Here is a 19,136-nt window from a genome sequence, read left to right as displayed (position 1 = left end):
GTTTCGCTTCATGTTGTGGAGATTGTAGCCTGCTCCAGTCGTGCTCACCCGGTCCCATCACCGAGCTGACGGACAGAAGGAGGGACAGGAGACACGGGAGCGACAGACCGACACCATGGAGCTCATCTGCCGGGTAAGACAAGACATAAACCCTCGTTTGTTAGTTTTTGTTCCCATGACAGGTTATTGTCCAGAGTGATAACTGTCGCTGTGATGGTCCCGGTGTGACGGGAACAGAACCGGGCTTTCTCCCACCTCAAAGGGAGCACGGTGAGGTCTGAGAGGAGCAGCGCAATAAAATGAGGCCAGTGTTTGTGTCCTCGACTGCTGCTGTGGAGTAAAACCCAACTGTCCGTTTGCACTGCAGGGCACAATGTGCGGTGAAAGGGCAGGTTGTTACTTGTGTACTTTAGAAATAAAGGTTGGGGAGGGGGGTGGTCTTGGAAAAAAAGGTTATTACCTTGAGACAAAACAGTCTAAGAGCCCGCTCCTCTCTTCAAAAAATGTCTAACATTACAGAAAGTAAAACCAAGGAGTGGTGATTTTCCACACTTCTCGTTTGGCTCCATAGACACGTAAAAGGAAGATTTGAAGATTTTCCGTTTGCGCGTTTTTGCGCACGAGTGTACGTGGGTGCCGCGCGTGCCAAGACACGAGAGAGGCTGTGTCTGTTGAGTTTTCATCGCCCCCGGTCAGTGTGGGGTTTTTGGAAAGAAACACCACAGAAACCCGAGTTATTTTGTGCTCTTCCCTCCTCCAGTCAGGATCTTTGTTTTCTGGTTTTATCACGACCCGTTGAGTCATTTTCCTACTATTTTGCAGACAGCAGATGTTTTTATGGGGCAGACAATAAGGGGGTGTCAACCCTCCAGGAGGCACCGGACTGAAGCTGCTTCCACCCCCACAAGCCCCGTTTGTTCACAGCTCCGTGACAGCTCAGAGCCCCGGGCAGAGACTGAGGTTCCCACGGCCCCAGGGCAAAAACCCAGCCAGTACTATCCAGTATCTATGAATCTGTAGCAGATAGTTTTTTAGGTTTTTAGGTTGGACGTTGCTCATCCCTCCATGACTTTTTCTACATACAGACCTGTGTGGAAAACTAGGTCACATGTGTTACCTTGAGCTGTGATCTACTGTTTTGTATTAATAAACTCCAACCCCTTCGTTAATTTTCCACTTGAAGTGAAAAAGTAAACTGTTGCATAAACTAAATCAGCTTTGTTTGTTTTAGGTGGCTAAAAATATATGAGCTGGATGCCTGGCTGTTCTGTAAACATCCCCTGCAACTTGAGACATTGAGGATTCATTGTCAGGATTTTGTTTCATTTCAGTTTAGCTGTTTGTTCCATCTTGTTGCTGTGTGAGAAAGTTACATGTGTGTAAACAAGGGACATACTAGTCTGTTGGAGTCAGTGGTTTGTGAACAGAAGTGATGATTAATTGTCAATCAATCATTTATCAATGCATTCATAAGTCCTCAATACGTTCAGGCAGCAGGACATTTGTGTTTCAGTTGTGTGATTCATCAGAAAGATGCATTTCTGTAAAAACAATAAATCATTCATGACTCACTAACAATTTTAAATTTCAGACTTGGATAATTAAAAGTGGCAGAATTGAATTAAATAATTGTCGTATTTTGATTTTGAGCAACCTTGCAAACCCCAGTGATGAAGAAGTTTTGAGATCTTAGCAAAACGAAATTATTCAATTACAAGTTATAGTCAAATTTGATACATTTGTCATATGCAGTAGTACAAAATATTAACTCATGCTAAACTATCAAAAAGTTTCCAGTACAACGCAATGGCCCCAGAGACAGCTTCTTGTTTACAAAGACTGATATAAACAACATATTATTCCAGAGGTAATAAAGTGAGGCTGTGTAATACCAGTGAAGTGCACTGAATTGGTCAAGAATGAATTTAACCTACTATGAAGAGAAAACCTTCTTTCAAAAGATAGATAACTTTGCTGTAAGATATAACTAATGTTTTAGCTGGCTCAGTTAATGTTAAGGTTAATGTAAACTAAAACGTTAACTACTTTACTCTTGGGTAGTTTAATCTGTAACAACATTTTTTGGATTAAGAAGTGGAATATTTCTCTGAAATGCAGTCGAGCAGACACTGTTCTTGAGTAAAAGTACTTTCAGTCCACTATTGATGATCTGCATGTGTGTCATGAAACTGAGCTGGTGATGGTGCCCCTTCAAGTTTTGTCCTCTAAGATTAAAACTCAAACTGGCATCTGTTTTTTTATGCTTTAGATCAGGGGTCTCCAACTCTAGTCCTCGAGGTCCACTGTCCTGCTTGTTTTCCAACTATCCCTGCCTCAACAGATTCTGATTGGCTGAACATATTTCTGTACAGTCTCTACTCATTCATTTTGCTTCTTTACGCTGTAAAAGAAGAACTGGAGTCTTAAGCTGCATTTCCTGTTTCTTTCAGTTGCAGTCAGTAATCAGGAAGTGTCTGTGATAGATGGCTGCCATGGAGCTGAGATAACCTCTTCCTCTTTTCTTCACCAATCACTGCTGTGGATCTGGCATAACCATGGGAATATGGCACAGTCTACGAGTGGCGTTCGTCCTGGGGTCTTTGTTTATGATCCTGCTAATCATCATCTACTGGGACGACGTTGGGGGCTTCAGCCTCTTCCCACTGCAAGACCCCAAACATGAGTCAATTCACTCTGATTCTTTCACTCTGACAACTACAGCCACTTCACTTTCTCCCAGAGCCCAGACCCGTTCTTCCTCCATCACCCCCACCACCACTTACAGCTCTAAACCCATCCCTGAGAAGACAAGAGGGGCAGCTCAAAAAGGGAAAGAAGAGAACAAACAAGAGCTGAGGAATGAGGAAACAAGGGACAATGAGAAGTGGAGTCGTGTTCCCTTTAACAAAAGGGAACAGGAGGCGAGGAAGCAGAGAATTATGGATGTGTGTTCAGGAAAGGATGCTGTAGAATTCCCCGGAAGGACTCGTGCGTTTGAGCAGATCCCCAACAGTGAACTGGATCACCTGATAGTGGATGATACACATCAGATTATCTACTGCTATGTTCCCAAGGTGCAGTGTGTGTTTATGTGTGTGGGTGGTGGTATGCATGTGGGTGGTGAGTTATTTCACTGCTATTTAACATTTCTTTACTTTTTTTCTAGCATCTTGTAACTGTTCAAAACCTGCCACATTCACAGTTCCTTGTCTTTCTGAATATCTTGCCTTTTCTTTCATCCTCTCTTCCCTTGCTTTTCTCTGTACAGGTAGCGTGCACCAACTGGAAGCGGGTGATGGTGGTTTTGTCTCAGTCTCTAATCTCACCCACCTCAGGAAAACCTTACACTGACCCTGAGGCTGTACCTTCCGACCTCGTACACAACTCCTCTCTCCACCTCACATTTGCTAAGTATGACCCGCACACACATACACAGACAGTCATATAAATATATTTGAATATGAACAACATAGCTGCTGATTTGCAGCTATTGATGTATTAAGATTTTTTTCTTAAATATAAGTAGTATACCATATATACTGTGTATATATATATATATATATATATATATATATATATATATATCCTATATTTCCTATCCAAGTACTGATTAGTACTTGGATGGGAAGACCAGGGGCCAATAGCATGAGCCATTGAGGTTGCATAAGCTGGTATGGTCCTAGTGTCGGTCCCAGGCCTGTGTAAATGAGCATGGTTGTGTCAGGAAGGGCTTCCAGTGTAAAAACTTCCCAATCAATCATGCAGATCAATTGATTCGCTGTGGTGACCCGTAACGAGAGCAGGAAAAAAGAAAACTTTATAGTAATAATTTATTCACATGCAAGCCATATTACTGTGAAAAGATGGACCTAATTTAAACAGTTAATATACTACTATGCTGGCTAGTTTAATCTAAGTAAATGTAAGTGATATTATTTAAGATCATGATATGTTTTACATAGAAAGTCTTTCTGAAAAATAACTAATAGCAAAGTACCACATTATTATTTTGACTACAAATGTGCCATACAAGTGATTCCTGTTAGTAGTCATGAGAAATGTTTTAGGCCTATCATAAATGCATTCATTTTAGATGAATAGGGACCCTTCATCTACTGTGTTTTTTGCTTGACGGAACAATGACTATAAAAATAGTCTACACACAAAATGTATTTTGTATTCCAAAGCAAATATGTCGCCCATGCAGACCAAATTGTTACACAGAGAAACCAAGCCCTCACTCTAGATGTTTTAATAACTCAGTAAACTATCATCTAAACAAGTCAACATGGAAACTGAGTAATGTGAAATGTAAACAGGGAGGCTGAACAGCTAAACAAATCCTGTACCTCAGTCCCACGGCAACAAAGGAAAATCACAGAATAAATCAGTGGTCAGTCCAGAAGCAAAAGAAAGCTTTACAACTCGGAAATGAAAGTGAGTCAGACTGGCCATATAGCAGCATCTCATCTTTCCTAAATATTCTATAAAGTCTATTTGTAAAAAAACTGTCAGAATTTCTGGAAATACAGAACGTCACAGAAATAATTATTTCATGACAAATGTACGTCATGATTTCTCTGTATCTGTGTATCGTGTGTGTCCTTTTGAGAGGAGCATTAATAACTGAATAATAAATTTCAGAAGATTCTAATATAATGTTTAGTTATACTGTGACTGTGTTTGACAAACTGTCTACTAAAGAGGTTATTTACTGAGCGGATATTTGGAAGAGGAGAGTGGAAACGACAGGCGGGGCTTGGTGCAGCAGCACACACAGAACTTTCTTTACCCTCGGGAGCGGTCGCTATTAGAGTATTTGAACTTGTTTTTTTCTGTCTGCACCATAGTACAAGACAGAGTGTTCTTCCTTTTAATAGCCAACCTTCTTGTTTTGCTTTCACATTTAGAGGCACAACTAAATGTTTTGACTATGTATTAGACTTTAAACAGCTATAGAATTTGGATTTTCTGGCTAGTAAACTGTAAAGCATCATAGCCACAACTTAATAAAGACTGAACTAACAAGAGATTTTTCATGGTGTTTTGCATATATGTTCTTGTGCTTGTCACCAGGTTTTGGCACCATTATGGTTCTCTGTCCCGCCACCTGATGGCACTCAAGCTCCAGCACTACACAAAGTTTCTGTTTGTACGAGACCCTTTTGTACGGCTCATCTCTGCCTTCAGGAATAAGTTTGGAAGGTGTGTTTCAATCTATGATAGAAAGAAAGAGAGAGTATGGGTTTGTACATGAACAGTGGTGGTTCACCTTTGATCAAACGGCAGTTTTGTGATTATTTGTGTGTGTTTTAAGGCCCAACGAGGACTTTTACAGACAGTTTGGTTCAGTCATGCTACATCGTTACGGTAATGTGCCTGGGAGTTTGCCAGAGACAGCGGCTGAAGCTTTCACAGCAGGAATTACACCAACTTTTCAACAGTTTATCACATATCTGCTGGATCCAGAGACGGAGAGGGAGCATATCTTCAATGAACACTGGAGACAGGTATGTGATTTGTAAGATGATTGGATGTTGATTGGATGATATACATAGTTTAAAATTAATTTTAAAACTATACAAAAAGTACTATTGTTGAAATTGCCCTATTTTTCCAGTGGATATGTAAGAAATCATTAATTTCCCAGTTTGGGTAATAAGAAAAGATACAAGCAACTACATCTTTAGATCACTGCCAATTCCAATTCTGTTTAAAAAGATTGTATTTTGCAATATCTATACAATAAAATGTTTTGCAAGTAATAGTAGTCTAAGTCTGTTTAAATTAAAATCTGACCAGTGTATCTTGAGGAAGGGATTGTGGCCTAAACAGCTGTGTGACCTGATTATTATGCATGCACACAATATTCACACATGATAGAAATAGTCATGGGACAGAAGCACACAGAGTCTCAGACATATACACTAATTATGCCGCTTGTTTCAGGTGTACCGCCTGTGCCATCCATGCCAGATCAAGTATGACTTTATTGGACGGTTAGAAACCCTGGAACCTGACGCGGAGCACCTGCTGAAACTTCTGGAGGTGGATAATCTGTTGCATTTCCCTTCGGGTGCTCGAAACCGCACTGCAACCAGCTGGGAAAGAGACTGGTTTGCTCAGATTCCCATAACAATGAGGAGAGAACTGTACAAGCTGTATGAACCAGACTTTGAGCTGTTTGGTTATCCCAAACCTGACAGTGTGCTCCATGAGTAATCCACACTGAACCAAAGGCCTGGGTACTGCCATGTGTAGAGCCCATACCTCACCCACCTGCACACAGCCAGATTACGCCTTTCAAGATCAGATAGCAATGTTTATTTCATCTTGTTTTGGATACCTCAAATGACAGAAGTGCCTGCCAGTATTATTTTATTTATGTCATTATTTCATATCTGAAGCACATCTGCTTACAAGCTGCATAATCCAGCACTTAAGGGCACTTCGAATTGTATTATGTGAATGCTGTTTTGGTAAGCCATGTCTGTTAGCTGACATTTCTGAAGGGCATTATGTTGCAGGAAAATAAACAGTTTGACTTTTTCTAATTTTACTGTGTGTGTGTGTGTGTGTATGTATGTTATGCATTGGGGGAAGAATTATTAAAATCTTGTGTAATTCAGTCAAAAGTAAGTAATAGTGGCAACATCCCATTGTGAATATACTCCACTGCAGTGAACAATTCTCCATTTAGAATTTGATGTGTCCAAACTGAGGCAGTTTGAGAGGATCTGCTAAAGGAATAGGATGCAGGCCTACCCAAATCCACATTTCAAAGCATGTAGAGACAGTCAGAAGGGGATACAAAGCTGTAATTATGGTCAAAGATGTTTTCACATAGTATTGAATCTAGGGTCTGATTTTTTCTAAATGAGAGCTTTCAATTATTAAAAAATGGTAATAGCATATATGCTAAATTCATTTTGTATAAATGTGAAAAAATACCAGGTAAAAATGACAACATATTCCTCTGAAATGCTAATCAGCGTTAAATATAGAGCTGTATGAGGACTGTGTAAAGCAGTAACCTATGTAAAGTACTTGTCCTTTTACATTGTACCTGAGAATAGTCCTTGGTGCAAAAGCACTTTCCACCTGTGGCTGTGTATGTATACAGGGGACTGTGAGCAGTGCAGAGAGGGAATGAACAACACATAATACCGCCCTCCACTACTTTCTGTTGCACAAAAAACGCCTGTTGTTGCGTTTCCAGCTGTGCTGCTGTCTGTTTCCACGTGTTCCAGCGCTTTCGACAGCCCCGCCCCTTCTGTAGGAAATCTCCTCGCCCATTGGTTAATCCTCTTGTCACTCAGCGCGGTTGAGCCGAGGGCCCACCCCCTGTGTGGCCGCTCGCTCTGACGTCAGCGGTTCCCTCCCAACACGGAAATAAGGAAGAGGTACAAGAAGACTTAGGGTGCTGTTGTTATGGATTTAAAGCGGCACCAGTAGCTCCGCTTTCACCGTCTTTGGGTAACTGTCCGCACGGGTTTGGTGATGGTATACGGCCAGTGTTAACCTTCTGTCAGATGGACGCCTGCGCTGGAAATGGAGAGAGAGTTCGACCTCTGTTGTTAGCTCAATAGTCCTCTGTTTGTTCAGAGCCCTTGGAGAACGGGTTTTGGGGATCATGGGGGCTCTGGGACGGCTGCTGCTGTGTTTTCTCCTGCTGTCCTGGGAAGGAAAACTGGTTCAGGTAACGTCAGATTGATTCTGTGTCTGTCTGTTGTTGTTGAAACTGTTTGCGTCCTGCTATTTTAACCACAACTGGCATGCTGTGTCTATTTCAGGCTCGAGTAAAGTTGCCATGATGTGATAGGACTTATAATTATACTGTGTGTGTGTGTGTGTGTGTGTGTGTGTGTGTGTGTGTGTGTGTGTGTGTGTGTGTGTGTGTGTGTCAGAAAGTGCGTGGGCAAGAGTATTAAATAAGGTCACCTGTAACATTTCCTGTTTTATCATAAAGGACTCTCAGTGACCACAGAGATAGAAAATTACCACAAAGAATCACAAAACTGTAATAAAGAGACACAAAATGAAAATACAGACACAAAATGATTATAAAGAGCCACAAAACAACCACAAACAGGAACAAAATGACTACTAAGAGGCAAAAAACAACCACAAAGAGGCACAAAACGACTATAAAGGGGCACAAAACCACTATAAAGAGGCACAAAATGACCATAGAGAGGAACAAAACGACTACAGATAATCACTAAACCAAAGTAAAGAGACACAAAATGAAAATAGAAGCACAAAATGATCACAAACAGGTAAAAAAATCACTATAAAGAATCAGAAAACCATGAAAGAGGCAGAAAATGAAAATAGAAACACACACTGGCCATAAAGAGGCACAAAATAAGCAAAATCATTGACAAAATGTCTAAAAAGAGGCACAAAGAGACTGTTTGAGGACCCATATTCTCATAATCTGCCCGTGTGTCTGTTAACATCTCTGCATGTGCATAAGCAGCTCTGTGCATGTCAGTGCTTTTCATGGTGTGGTTGTACCAGAGAGTGCTGTTCTCTTCTGTCTTGTCAGTTGCCACCCCTTGGTGGGCAAATATGGGAGTGGTGAACAAACACATACACTCAACTAATAGAAGCTCTCAGTATAGACTGTAGTGTTGATAAAGACAGGAGTATAAGGATATCCTGCTAACCAAGGAACAAAGTTTGAACACAAAGTCAATGGTTGGACTGGCAACCCCTAGCAGACCTAACACACACCCACTCACAAGAACACCCGAACATACTCTAGTCAAACAATGCTGAAATCTTGGATATATGACATGGTGACTGGGCTTCCAGTCACACAGCTAGCCTAAAGTTTTACTTTCTCTATGTGACCCATCAGGTTGGAGGGGTAAAATCTGTCACCCTCCCGGAGTCCCTCCTGTTTGTCTCAACACTGGATGGTAGCCTACATGCTGTCTCCAAACAGTCAGGAGACATCAAGTGGACCCTAAGAGAAGGTTTATACACACAGATTAAAATAATATTTCAGAATTCCCATTTGTATTTTAAGTTGTTATATTAATCAATATAAATATTATTTTTTCATGAAATTGTTCTTGTAATTCTTTCAGACCCTATTATTCAAGTTCCTGTCTACCTCTCAGAGTAAGTATCTCATTTACACATGTATGTGCACACATCTTCCAACATAATTAGGTACAAATCAAAATGTTCCTCCTAACAACAAGCCAACAAGTTGGAAACAAATTGTGGTCAGATTGTGCTTTGGTGCTTGCTAACTAAAATTTGGCATTTTACATTATTTTATTTAGGCAAACTTCTTGCAAATGTTTCTAGAAAAAGAGTGTTGTAAAAGTAAAAGAAGGTAGGTTAAAGTAAGGTAATGAAAACCTAATAATAAAGAATAACAATTTCAAAAGCAAGCATAATCCAGCAAGCAAGCAGGTACTTCTTGTATATAAAAATGGAATAGTATTTTGTCATTATGAAAATAGAAAATGCAGTTACAAGCTATGTTAAATACTGTGCAATAACAGTACAACCCAGAACAAAACAAGATTTTATGCATTATCAGTTTGAGTAAACAAACTGATATTAAAAATGAATTTCAGTGACTGGTGAAAAAAAGATTTCAGATGGTATCTTCCAAACAAAAGAACAAATTTTTAAATGTTGTGCTGCTGTCAGGTGGTTGACGCAACTCTGACTCACAACCAATGATAAGCGCATTCTGTGTTTGGGTAGTGAAACATGACAGACAGGCTGAGCCGGGTCTTATAGCTTACAAACCTTGTCTTAGTCTAACCTGTAATGTTTCCCTCCCATGGATTTGCACAGAATTAAGTCTCAAAAATATGGAACAGTGCTCGTCCCGTAATGGTTCAATACGGGACAGGTCTTGTAGTTTTAAATAATGGCATGATTCTGTATTTTACGGGAAGGTTGGCAAACCTAATGAATGCTGAAGAGATATTGTACAGGTCAATTTGACCAATAGTATACAGAAACATGTATTCTTTTCATTTATACTGATGTCGTTTTCACAGGCCAGGTTTTCTCCCAGACCCCAGTGATGGCAGTTTATATGTATTGGGTGGTAAGCACAAGGAAGGCCTGATGGTGAGTATTGCAGTGTGTTTGTTTGTGTATGTTGGTGTGTCTGTTTTCACCTAATGACTCCATTGTTTTAATTTATCTGCAGAAACTTCCTTTTACCATCCCAGAGCTGGTTCAGTCAGCTCCATGTAGGAGCTCTGATGGTATACTCTATACAGGTGAGACTGTGTGTGTGCTTACATACCTACCTTGTGAGGACATTTTGGCTGTCCTCGTGCATTCAAAGGACTATCTGAGGATTAAGACTCAGTTTTATGGTTCAAGTTATGAGTAGGTTTAGGTCAGGATAGGGGCTGTGCTGAGGTGATGGTTATGTTAATTGGCCAAAACATGCAATATGCCAGTATGTGTCCTCACAACTATAGTGAGACCAATACGTACTGTATGAGATTATAAAACATGCAGAGAGATGTGTGAGCTATTTTAGGCCTGGGCAAGGCAGTTGAGATACAGTAAATGACAATGAAGATACACTTAATAAATATTTGACATAGCTAAACTGCTGTCTGTTTACGTTTTTTGTGTGTGTGTTTGTGCAGGTAAAAAGCAGGACGTGTGGTTTGTGGTGGACCCTGAGACAGGGGAGAAGCAAACCAGTTTAACCACGTCCTCCTCTGACTCCATCTGCCCTAATTCTCGTCTGCTCTACATAGGACGCACAGGTATGTTGCACAAGTCCACAGTTAACACACGCGCGCACACACATCTGAGGTATTGTTTCTGTATTTTGCCCTGATCATAATAAACTTCACACACATTTGTTTTCCAGAATACATGATTACTATGTTTGACACCAAGACTCAGGAGCTGCGATGGAATGCTACGTACAATGATTACTCTGCTCCACCTTATGATGAGAAACAAGACTACAGTACGTCTCTACACACATTCTGATAGACAGACTGATCTGGCAGGTTAATATGCTGGTTAAATGTTAAATGTTAAATGTGAGCTGAACATTAAACTGTTTGTCTACCAAAAGGTGCATCTGAATAGAAATAAAATGACAGGAGCAGACTGCCTGTCTTCACTAATGGTCATTTCAGTGACTATAATGTTTCACTCACTGATGTCAAAGACGTCTTTATGAGATTGACTGGCAGTGACTTGACCTGAAAACTTAACATTAGAATTTTTGGATCTTTTATCTGCTGACTGTCAAAATCCAATGACGTGGTCCAGTAACACTAAATCAGTCATCAAGCCCATATTACATTAATAATTGGCTCAACAGTGATAACATACTGTATGTCCTGGTCTGGTGTTTATGTGTATGTGCATTGTTTGGTTGTTGTAGGTTTTAGCTAGTGTTGTTTATACAAGCTTATGAATCTATTATTTTGCTGACAGTATTGACAGTTTAAGTCATATTGTATATTTATTTATTTGTTTGTTGACGCAAATCTGAATCCAGGATTTTTAAATGATTTCTTAAAGAAACATTTTTGTTTTGCTCTGAAACTACTGCATTTAGTTAAAGAAAAAAAACATCTGGTACAATGTCTGTCATAGTTTAATACAGATTATGATTGAAAATGTGTAAACATTAAAGCTACTGTATGTGTCTTATGTGTTTGCTGTTGTCCCTTCTATTTTATTAGTTGTTAACCACATCATTCAATACTAACCTATTCTACCTGCTGTCTTTCCAGAAATGGCTCATCTTGTGTCGAGTGGTGATGGCCTTGTTGTGACTGTTGACAGGGAGTCAGGTAGGGAGAAATGTGTGTGTATGTGATGTTTGCTATGTGAATATATTATTACCTTTGTTAGTAAGGGGTTGAATGGGTGCCTTTATTTTGATTGTGAGCTCTAAGAATGGTGTAAATGCAGCATTTTGTCTTCTAGGTGACGTCCTGTGGAGTCAGAACTATGGATCACCTGTCGTGGGGGTCTACTTGTACTCTGGTGACTCGCTAAGACACGCCCCCCACCTGTCCCTCGCCATGGAAACGCTACGGTTCCTCACCTTTTCCTCTGCCCATGACCAGGCAGATGCACACTCCACACTAAAGTGGAGCTATCAGTTTGTAAAAGAGCAAGCCACTGCACAAACACAACTTGTGTAAGAGAAAGGTTCTGTTTACTGTTCACACACACTAATCAGAACTAAATTATGATTGAAAATGTGTAAACATTAAAGCATAAAAAACTGTTTTTATACTCTGTTGGAATCTAAATTATAATTTCTTGTCAAACCAGTTGTTTTCATTTAACATCAGTTTGTATGTGTGTGACTTATGAGTTTGAGTTTCAAATAAGCAATAATGGGGAAAAAAACCTGACTTAGCTTTTGTTTTTCTTAAGCCCCACTCTCTATGTTGGAAAATTGGACTCCCATCTCTACGCCTCAACTTCCCTTGTCCACCATGGAATCTCGTTAGTGGTGGGTACATATATCAGAAATGATGCCCAAAGTCTGCTCTCAAAAACATCTACATCTGTATTTATATTACAGTATGTCATTTCAGGTGCATCAGAAAGTAGGTGACTGATAATAATCATGGTTATAACCAGCTATCATTTATGTGATTGGTTTGGTTTGTGCCTCTTGTTGCCATGGCAGCCTCGGGGTCTGACTCTGGCACGGATCGAAGGTCCAGAGACGTCTGGAGTGACGGTCAGGGAGCGAGGGGAGTGTGAGATCACGCCGTCCACTGATGTTCGCTATCCACTCGGGAGCATAAACAGCAAAAAAAATCACTGGCTGCTAATTGGTACACACACACACACACACACACACACACACACACACACACACAGGCTACGTCCTCATTCCCTTAGTGGCTTTAGACAGATGGACATACAGTTACAACAACCAGCACTCGTGTCTTTTAAGTCTCAACATATTAAAAGTCTTATAAAAACTTATTCTAGTTTTATACTTCTTGAACTTTTAGAACTTTTTAAAAGATTAAAGTCTTGTAAAGTCAAATTTGTTGCATTATTTACACACTGCCTGTTTACATGTGCTTACAGCTGTAGAAAACTAATATGTATTTGTGTATTTTCAAAGTGTTTTTTCCAAACCGCAGCGTAATTGTCAACGTTTTTACTGTTTTTGTGAAAATATTAGTTGAGGCAGTTTTTCTTCAGCATGTGCATAAATTGCATAAACAGAAACATGGATCTTCATTTTTTTCTGTTGCTGAAAAAATATGAAAAAAAGTAAAAATCTTCAAAAAGCTGAAATTTTAATATATGAAAAACCTTTTACTGTTTATTTTAAAACAACTCTCCCTTAGAAGAAGAGGTTGCTTTCATTCACTGACCAGAAAGCCCTGACATAAACACAGCCACTCAAATGGTTATAAGAGTAATATATCTGTATGTTTGTGTGTTTTAGGTCATCATGAGCTCCCTCCAATAGCCCACACCACCATGCTGAGGGATTTCCCAGGCACCCTGCAGCATTCTGGTGAGGCAGTCATCCCTCCCCGACCTCATGCCTCCTCTGCCTCCCCGGTCTCCCCGGTGTCCCCTGCCTCCCCTGCCTCCTTCTACCATCAGCAATATGTGAGTCACAGCTCCAACTGCAGTGTGTCCATGAGAGTCAGTAAATTACACAAACTGTATTAGACAGTGACCCTGCCCTTTTAACAACTGTGATTACAAACTGCTTTACAGAAAATGAGGAAGACAAACACAAGTAAAAGCCAAGTTAATCCTCATTAGTTTTCCATTGTTTCTTCTCCCTGTTTTGCTACTGGGCCCTTCAGTTCCAGAAAGTAGCTCATGGCAATAGTGACACTAATGCTAACAGAGGAGGGGTTGATGGGAGGACATCAGAAAAGGCTGAGAGCCCGGCTGCTGTGCTTCCTGTTTATATGACTCGGGACCTTCTGACTCTGGCTGTTCTGACGCTGCTGCTAGCAGGATGGCTGGCCTTCGCACTCACGTATCCCACTGTGAGTGTGTCTGTTGTATGTCTGTTTTTTGTTATGATGGCTGTAAACAGATGTTATTTACCATTAATCTGTGATTGTCACGGTATCTCCTGGTGTATGTGTATGCTTTTCCAGCGTGCAGCCCAGCAAGTGAAAGCTCAAAGGCAACTGGAGGAAGCTCTTGAGTCCCGTCTGCAGCGCATGCAGGCAAACATTCAGACAGGGACAGTAGTTTCTTCAGACACAATCCTTTCTACTCATACAAACCTCTCGAGTGGTATGTAACTGTTAAAACAAGCTTTCTGTTGTGTTGTACTCTCTTTATTTATTGACCCCAGGGTTGAGTTTAGTGACTAAACGGTTTATTTTCCATAGCACTTGAGAAATGAAAGTAATTAAAATGCATAAAATAATGTTGGAGCAGATTTTTTTTTCTCAAAGCCTAGACATCTTCAGTGTATTTCTTAATTAAATGCTGCATATCTTCACCTTTCTATAAACAGACTCTCTACCTGCATCTTCTGACCCTCCACCTAGTCCTCACACTCCCAGCCATAGCATCTCAGATGTTATGAAAAATGGCTCCAGCGAACACAACCTGACATTAGGTAACACACCAAACTACTGTATGTGTGTTAAGCAGAACTGTATATTATCATATTATATTATTATGTGTTCCTCACTGTTAGAGATAATAATTTCTCTTCCTCTGTCTTCCCACCTCTGTCAGAAGGAAATGGTGAGGAGGTGCAGGTGGGTAAAATCTCCTTCACTTCAACTGAGGTGCTTGGACACGGCACAGCAGGAACTTTTGTCTTCAGGTATGTGTCCATTCTCCTCTTAACTGAGTTCATGTCATCCAGGCATGTTTACGCTGGACAAAATAAAAATGAACTTGCAGAAGAGTAAACCAAACTATTACTTTATTTGGTTATTTGTTGTATCAAGGGCTTCTGAATGTCAACATATGGATGTTTGTAACTGCATCATCTTTATCAGAGTATACAACATATATGCATTATATGTGTTGGATAAATTATCTCAATGAAGTTGTAAGTCTCAGCAAATTGGTTTTCATATAATTGTAACAGAATGTAAGATGGGTGTACATTGGTAGAGAGTCAAATGAAATAATGGTTAGGAGGAACATAAAATTCACCTGTGTGTGAATTTAATGCAATTTATACCTGGTGAAGAGCCAGTGGAGGCTTAAAAATGTGTGCTTGTTTGTAATGCAATAAAGTCAAACTTTTTAAATGGCAGCCTCCCACAGAGTGGTAAGTCTTTACTAATCTGATTGAAACAGACAAAGCCTTAGTTATGGCCTTAGCCTGAGCCTGCAGTCTACTGTACAAACAGCAAATGCTCTCCACTGTGTGTTTGCTCAAAAATTGCAGACATTCTGAGAGTAAATATGTTGTTTTTAGACACACACTATATGTTATGAATCCTCTGTGTTTGTGATCTTAGGGGTAGATTTGATGGACGCCATGTAGCAGTGAAGCGAATCCTGCCAGAGTGTGTTGAGGTAGCGGAGCGAGAGGTGCAGCTCCTCCGAGAGTCTGACACTCACCCAAATGTCATCCGATACTTTTGCACAGAGAGAGACCGTCTGTTTACGTACATCGCCATCGAGCTGTGTGCTGCAACCCTGCAACAGGTCAGTGTTCGGTAAAGAGCAAAGTAGTGCAGCACGGCATCAGCTGACTATATCCTTCTGTTATTGATCAGTCTTTAATCACAAAGCTGACACATTTTTTGCATGTGTGCAGTATGTGGAGGATCCAACATGCTTTCATGAGCTGAATCCTATAACTCTACTGGAACAGACCATGTGTGGCCTCTCGCACCTCCACTCACTCAACATAGGTCTGAGATAAATATATTCATGTACACTGTTTCTCATTAACTTCCTCCAGTAACTTATGACGTTTTTGTGCTGTGTAACTCAAGAAAACACTTTCTCGCTTGTGAAAAATCACAACTTTTACTTTGCCCTTCATCTTTTCTTCCTGTAGTCCATCGTGACCTGAAGCCTAGAAACATCCTCCTTTCTGTTCCTAATGCACTGGGTCAGGTCCGAGCTGTCATCTCTGACTTCGGACTCTGTAAGAAAATCCCAGACGGTCGGAGTAGCTTTTCTTTGCGGTCAGGAATACCAGGAACTGAAGGTTGGATAGCTCCTGAAGTACTGCGAGACACACCTGAAAATAAACCAGTAAGATGGATATTACAGAGCAGAACTCAACCTCACAACTGATTTTGATTGTTTCTTTCTGTTAGTGCAGACATGTATTTCAGAATAAAGGGGCCGTCAAATAACCTCTATAGAAATGATGATTTTCAGCAGTTTTGAACCACTCTATTGTATAAAGAATAGAAATACATATACATATTGACGTTTCATCTCCCTTCAGACAGCAGCAGTGGATGTGTTTTCAGCAGGCTGTGTTTTTTACTACGTGCTCAGCAGTGGGCAGCACCCCTTTGGTGACGCACTGAGGCGACAGGTCAACATCCTGTCAGGAGAATATTTACTCTCACATTTTATGGAGGATATACATGGTAAGGTTGGCCTCTGAGCACATGCTTTACTGGTTTGTTCACTCCTTAAGTCTAATGGTTTTGTTACTTATTCTTGTACCTACTGTGTGTAAAGGTTTTGGGCTGCATTGCATTGTATTAGGACAGACTGAATTATACATGACTAATTAGAAAAAAATATTTATATCTCTATCAAATCAGATAATGTCATAGCACTTGATCTGATTGAGCAAATGATCAGTGCTGAGGCAGAGTCACGGCCCTCCACTGCCTGTGTGCTAAAACATCCGTTCTTCTGGAGCCCCGAAAAGCAGCTCCTCTTTTTCCAGGTGTGTAACATCACATCAATGTGTTCATTTGGTCATAGACACACAGAAGTTCAGCTGATTCTCTCATGATATTACTATTTTACTAATTCATTTAGAAATTCAAATTTGAAATTTTCTGATAATCAACCCCTCAACCTCAAGTCTTGGTGCAGTCTAGACTCCCAATTTTACATGTGAATGTGTTGTATGTAGGATGTGAGTGACCGTATAGAGAAAGAACCAGCAGATAGTCCGATTGTGGTCAGACTGGAGACTGCAGGAAGAGCCGTGGTTCGAACCAACTGGAGGATGCATATCTCTGTTCCTCTACAGACAGGTGCACACACACACACACACACACACACACACACACACCCACCCCCACTGTATCACATATCTGTTGTATTAAAGCTATGCAGGATAACAAAGTCAGATATGGTTTTTAATAGAATTTTTGCGTATGTACATTTAAGATTTACGGCGATTCAGGACATATAAAGGAAACTCAGTCCGAGACTTGCTGAGAGCTATGAGGAACAAGGTGAGTCTGCATGCTTTCATGATATTCACTTCTGTCCTTGTTTATACAAAACACACATGTGATTCATTCAGTCAGTTTTTGACCATTTGCATTCTGCATGTTACAGAAACATCACTACCATGAGTTGCCCCCGGATGTTCAGGAGACTCTCGGCGAGCTGCCTGAAGGCTTCGTCAACTATTTCACCTCACGGTTTCCACGGTTACTGATGCACACACACACTGCTCTGCACATGTGCGCACATGAGAGACTGTTTCACCCCTATTATCTTCCTCCCAACACACAATAGCTTTTGCAAGTTTTTGCACCCCAGACTCTGTACACAGACTCACCCACACACTGGTGTTTCTGTGAGCAAAGAAAATCACAAACTGTGCCATGTTCCTGCTTTTGAAAACCCTTACTGTTTTTGTGGGAAGGTACAGTGCTGTGAAAAAGGTTTTTTATCCCCTGAGTTGTTTTTTTATATCCATTTTATCTTATTTTTTGTAGCCAATGCTCAAGAAATCATTTATGTAAAAATAAATTAGGAAGCTCCCAGGCTGCATACATTTTTATACTAATGATAGAAAACGTTTCTAAACTACATCTTTCTGTGCAACTCCATCAGTAAAAATCTAATTATGAGCTGCAGATGCCAGATATTTTTATATGTTATAAACTTTTAGAATTTTTCCCTTTTATTACACAATTCTGACGAAACACAAGGGTGGAAGAGCGACATGATGTGTAGCAAAGGTCTTAATGATGGGGTTTATCTGAAACCTCTATCACATTTTCTTTTTTAGTTTAATATAATATGAATAATAATAAATAAATATAAAGAGAAAAATAATACATATTTTATGAAGGTGTATATTTTAAAGAAATGAAAAAACACTGAAAAACTTCAGTACACATAACATCACATTCAGGTTGTAGCTTTGAAAAAATGTACTGATACTGCCTTTGAAGCAAATACAACCTCATAATAGATGTAATGATGTAATGAGTGTTGAATGAACTCAGTTTACTAAAATAAAACGCTATTGTGGAAGGTCACGGCCACTTTTGAATGTATTTGGAGCCTTAATTTTAAGGCACAATAAACTGTATGTGAGTTGCACAAACATTGTCACAGCCCTACACAGTAGGTAATGCAGACACTGGACTATTGGATTCATTATAAAGCAAATAAAGCTTGTGTTGCTGTTACAAGTTCAGTGTTACGAGGATGCATGTCCTGTCACCCACTTCAGCTGAAATGCACCTTTTGGACGACTCCTGAATGTTGGCATCGCTTGTGTGTTCAAGCCTATGCAGCCTCACAAAATACCACTAAATGCTCTGAGACATGATATCGGCCCTCTGTAATGACTGGGTTTGTAACTACTGATTTGTTTATAGTTCTGCAATAGACTGAATGACGAAGAATCACACTTTTATACTGTTTGAATCTGTGTATTAAATCTATGCTTTGCCAAAGAATCTACAGCTCGTCTTCAGTTTGTACAAAGTGAAAACGTTATGTTCACTTCGTTTCTTTTGTGTTCGTTCTTACCACTGGTATTTATTTAATCAAAAATAGTGAAGAAATTATTCTGTTAACTTCACTATTGCCAGTAAAAATTATAGACAAGGCTCAGTATCAATGTACAGATGTAGTTAAGGACACAGTAAAATCTGAGAACAGGGCTGGACTCTAAGATGCAGAATTTAATTGTCTGGTCTTGTTACAGCAGGAGTTCCCAGTTTTTCCACAGTGAAGAGTAA

At 40.1% G+C, this 19,136-nt stretch overlaps 2 protein-coding genes across 2 annotated transcripts; both read left to right on the top strand.

Annotated features, from left to right (window-relative positions):
- On the top strand, positions 1-6,549 carry LOC113128866 (carbohydrate sulfotransferase 12). The gene is made up of 6 exons (XM_026304472.2): positions 1-133; positions 2,451-3,074; positions 3,269-3,411; positions 5,077-5,205; positions 5,318-5,510; positions 5,950-6,549. Exons 2-6 carry the CDS (start codon positions 2,556-2,558, stop codon positions 6,220-6,222), a joined length of 1,257 nt encoding a protein of 418 aa, XP_026160257.1. The 5' UTR covers positions 1-133; positions 2,451-2,555; the 3' UTR covers positions 6,223-6,549.
- An 829-nt stretch (positions 6,550-7,378) lies between these two features.
- ern2 (endoplasmic reticulum to nucleus signaling 2) lies at positions 7,379-18,853 on the top strand. The gene is made up of 24 exons (XM_026304226.1): positions 7,379-7,699; positions 8,867-8,984; positions 9,099-9,132; positions 10,035-10,107; positions 10,190-10,262; positions 10,644-10,766; positions 10,874-10,975; positions 11,757-11,816; positions 11,953-12,169; positions 12,412-12,490; positions 12,671-12,821; positions 13,451-13,620; positions 13,824-14,012; positions 14,127-14,268; positions 14,495-14,599; positions 14,722-14,812; positions 15,462-15,651; positions 15,764-15,860; positions 16,010-16,209; positions 16,409-16,556; positions 16,737-16,864; positions 17,057-17,180; positions 17,317-17,384; positions 17,491-18,853. The coding sequence occupies exons 1-24, from the start codon at positions 7,634-7,636 to the stop codon at positions 17,671-17,673; spliced, it is 2,931 nt and encodes a 976-aa protein (XP_026160011.1). The 5' UTR covers positions 7,379-7,633; the 3' UTR covers positions 17,674-18,853.
- Positions 18,854-19,136: the final 283 nt, after the last annotated feature.

Source organism: Mastacembelus armatus, chromosome 1, assembly GCF_900324485.2.
Source record: "Mastacembelus armatus chromosome 1, fMasArm1.2, whole genome shotgun sequence".
Classification (NCBI taxonomy): Eukaryota; Metazoa; Chordata; class Actinopteri; order Synbranchiformes; family Mastacembelidae; genus Mastacembelus; species Mastacembelus armatus.
This window is presented reverse-complemented; position numbering and strand designations above follow the sequence as displayed.

Excerpts from the sequence above, each read along its gene's own strand:
- LOC113128866 (XM_026304472.2), top strand. The coding sequence starts at position 2,556 with ATGGGAATATGGCACAGTCTACGAGTGGCGTTCGTCCTGGGGTCTTTG. Across the intron at positions 3,075-3,268 it reads TCTACTGCTATGTTCCCAAG|GTAGCGTGCACCAACTGGAA; the intron begins GTGCAGTGTGTG and ends TTCTCTGTACAG. Across the intron at positions 5,206-5,317 it reads TTCAGGAATAAGTTTGGAAG|GCCCAACGAGGACTTTTACA; the intron begins GTGTGTTTCAAT and ends GTGTGTTTTAAG.
- ern2 (XM_026304226.1), top strand. The coding sequence starts at position 7,634 with ATGGGGGCTCTGGGACGGCTGCTGCTGTGTTTTCTCCTGCTGTCCTGG. Across the intron at positions 16,557-16,736 it reads TTTTATGGAGGATATACATG|ATAATGTCATAGCACTTGAT; the intron begins GTAAGGTTGGCC and ends CTATCAAATCAG. Across the intron at positions 17,181-17,316 it reads CTCTGTTCCTCTACAGACAG|ATTTACGGCGATTCAGGACA; the intron begins GTGCACACACAC and ends TGTACATTTAAG.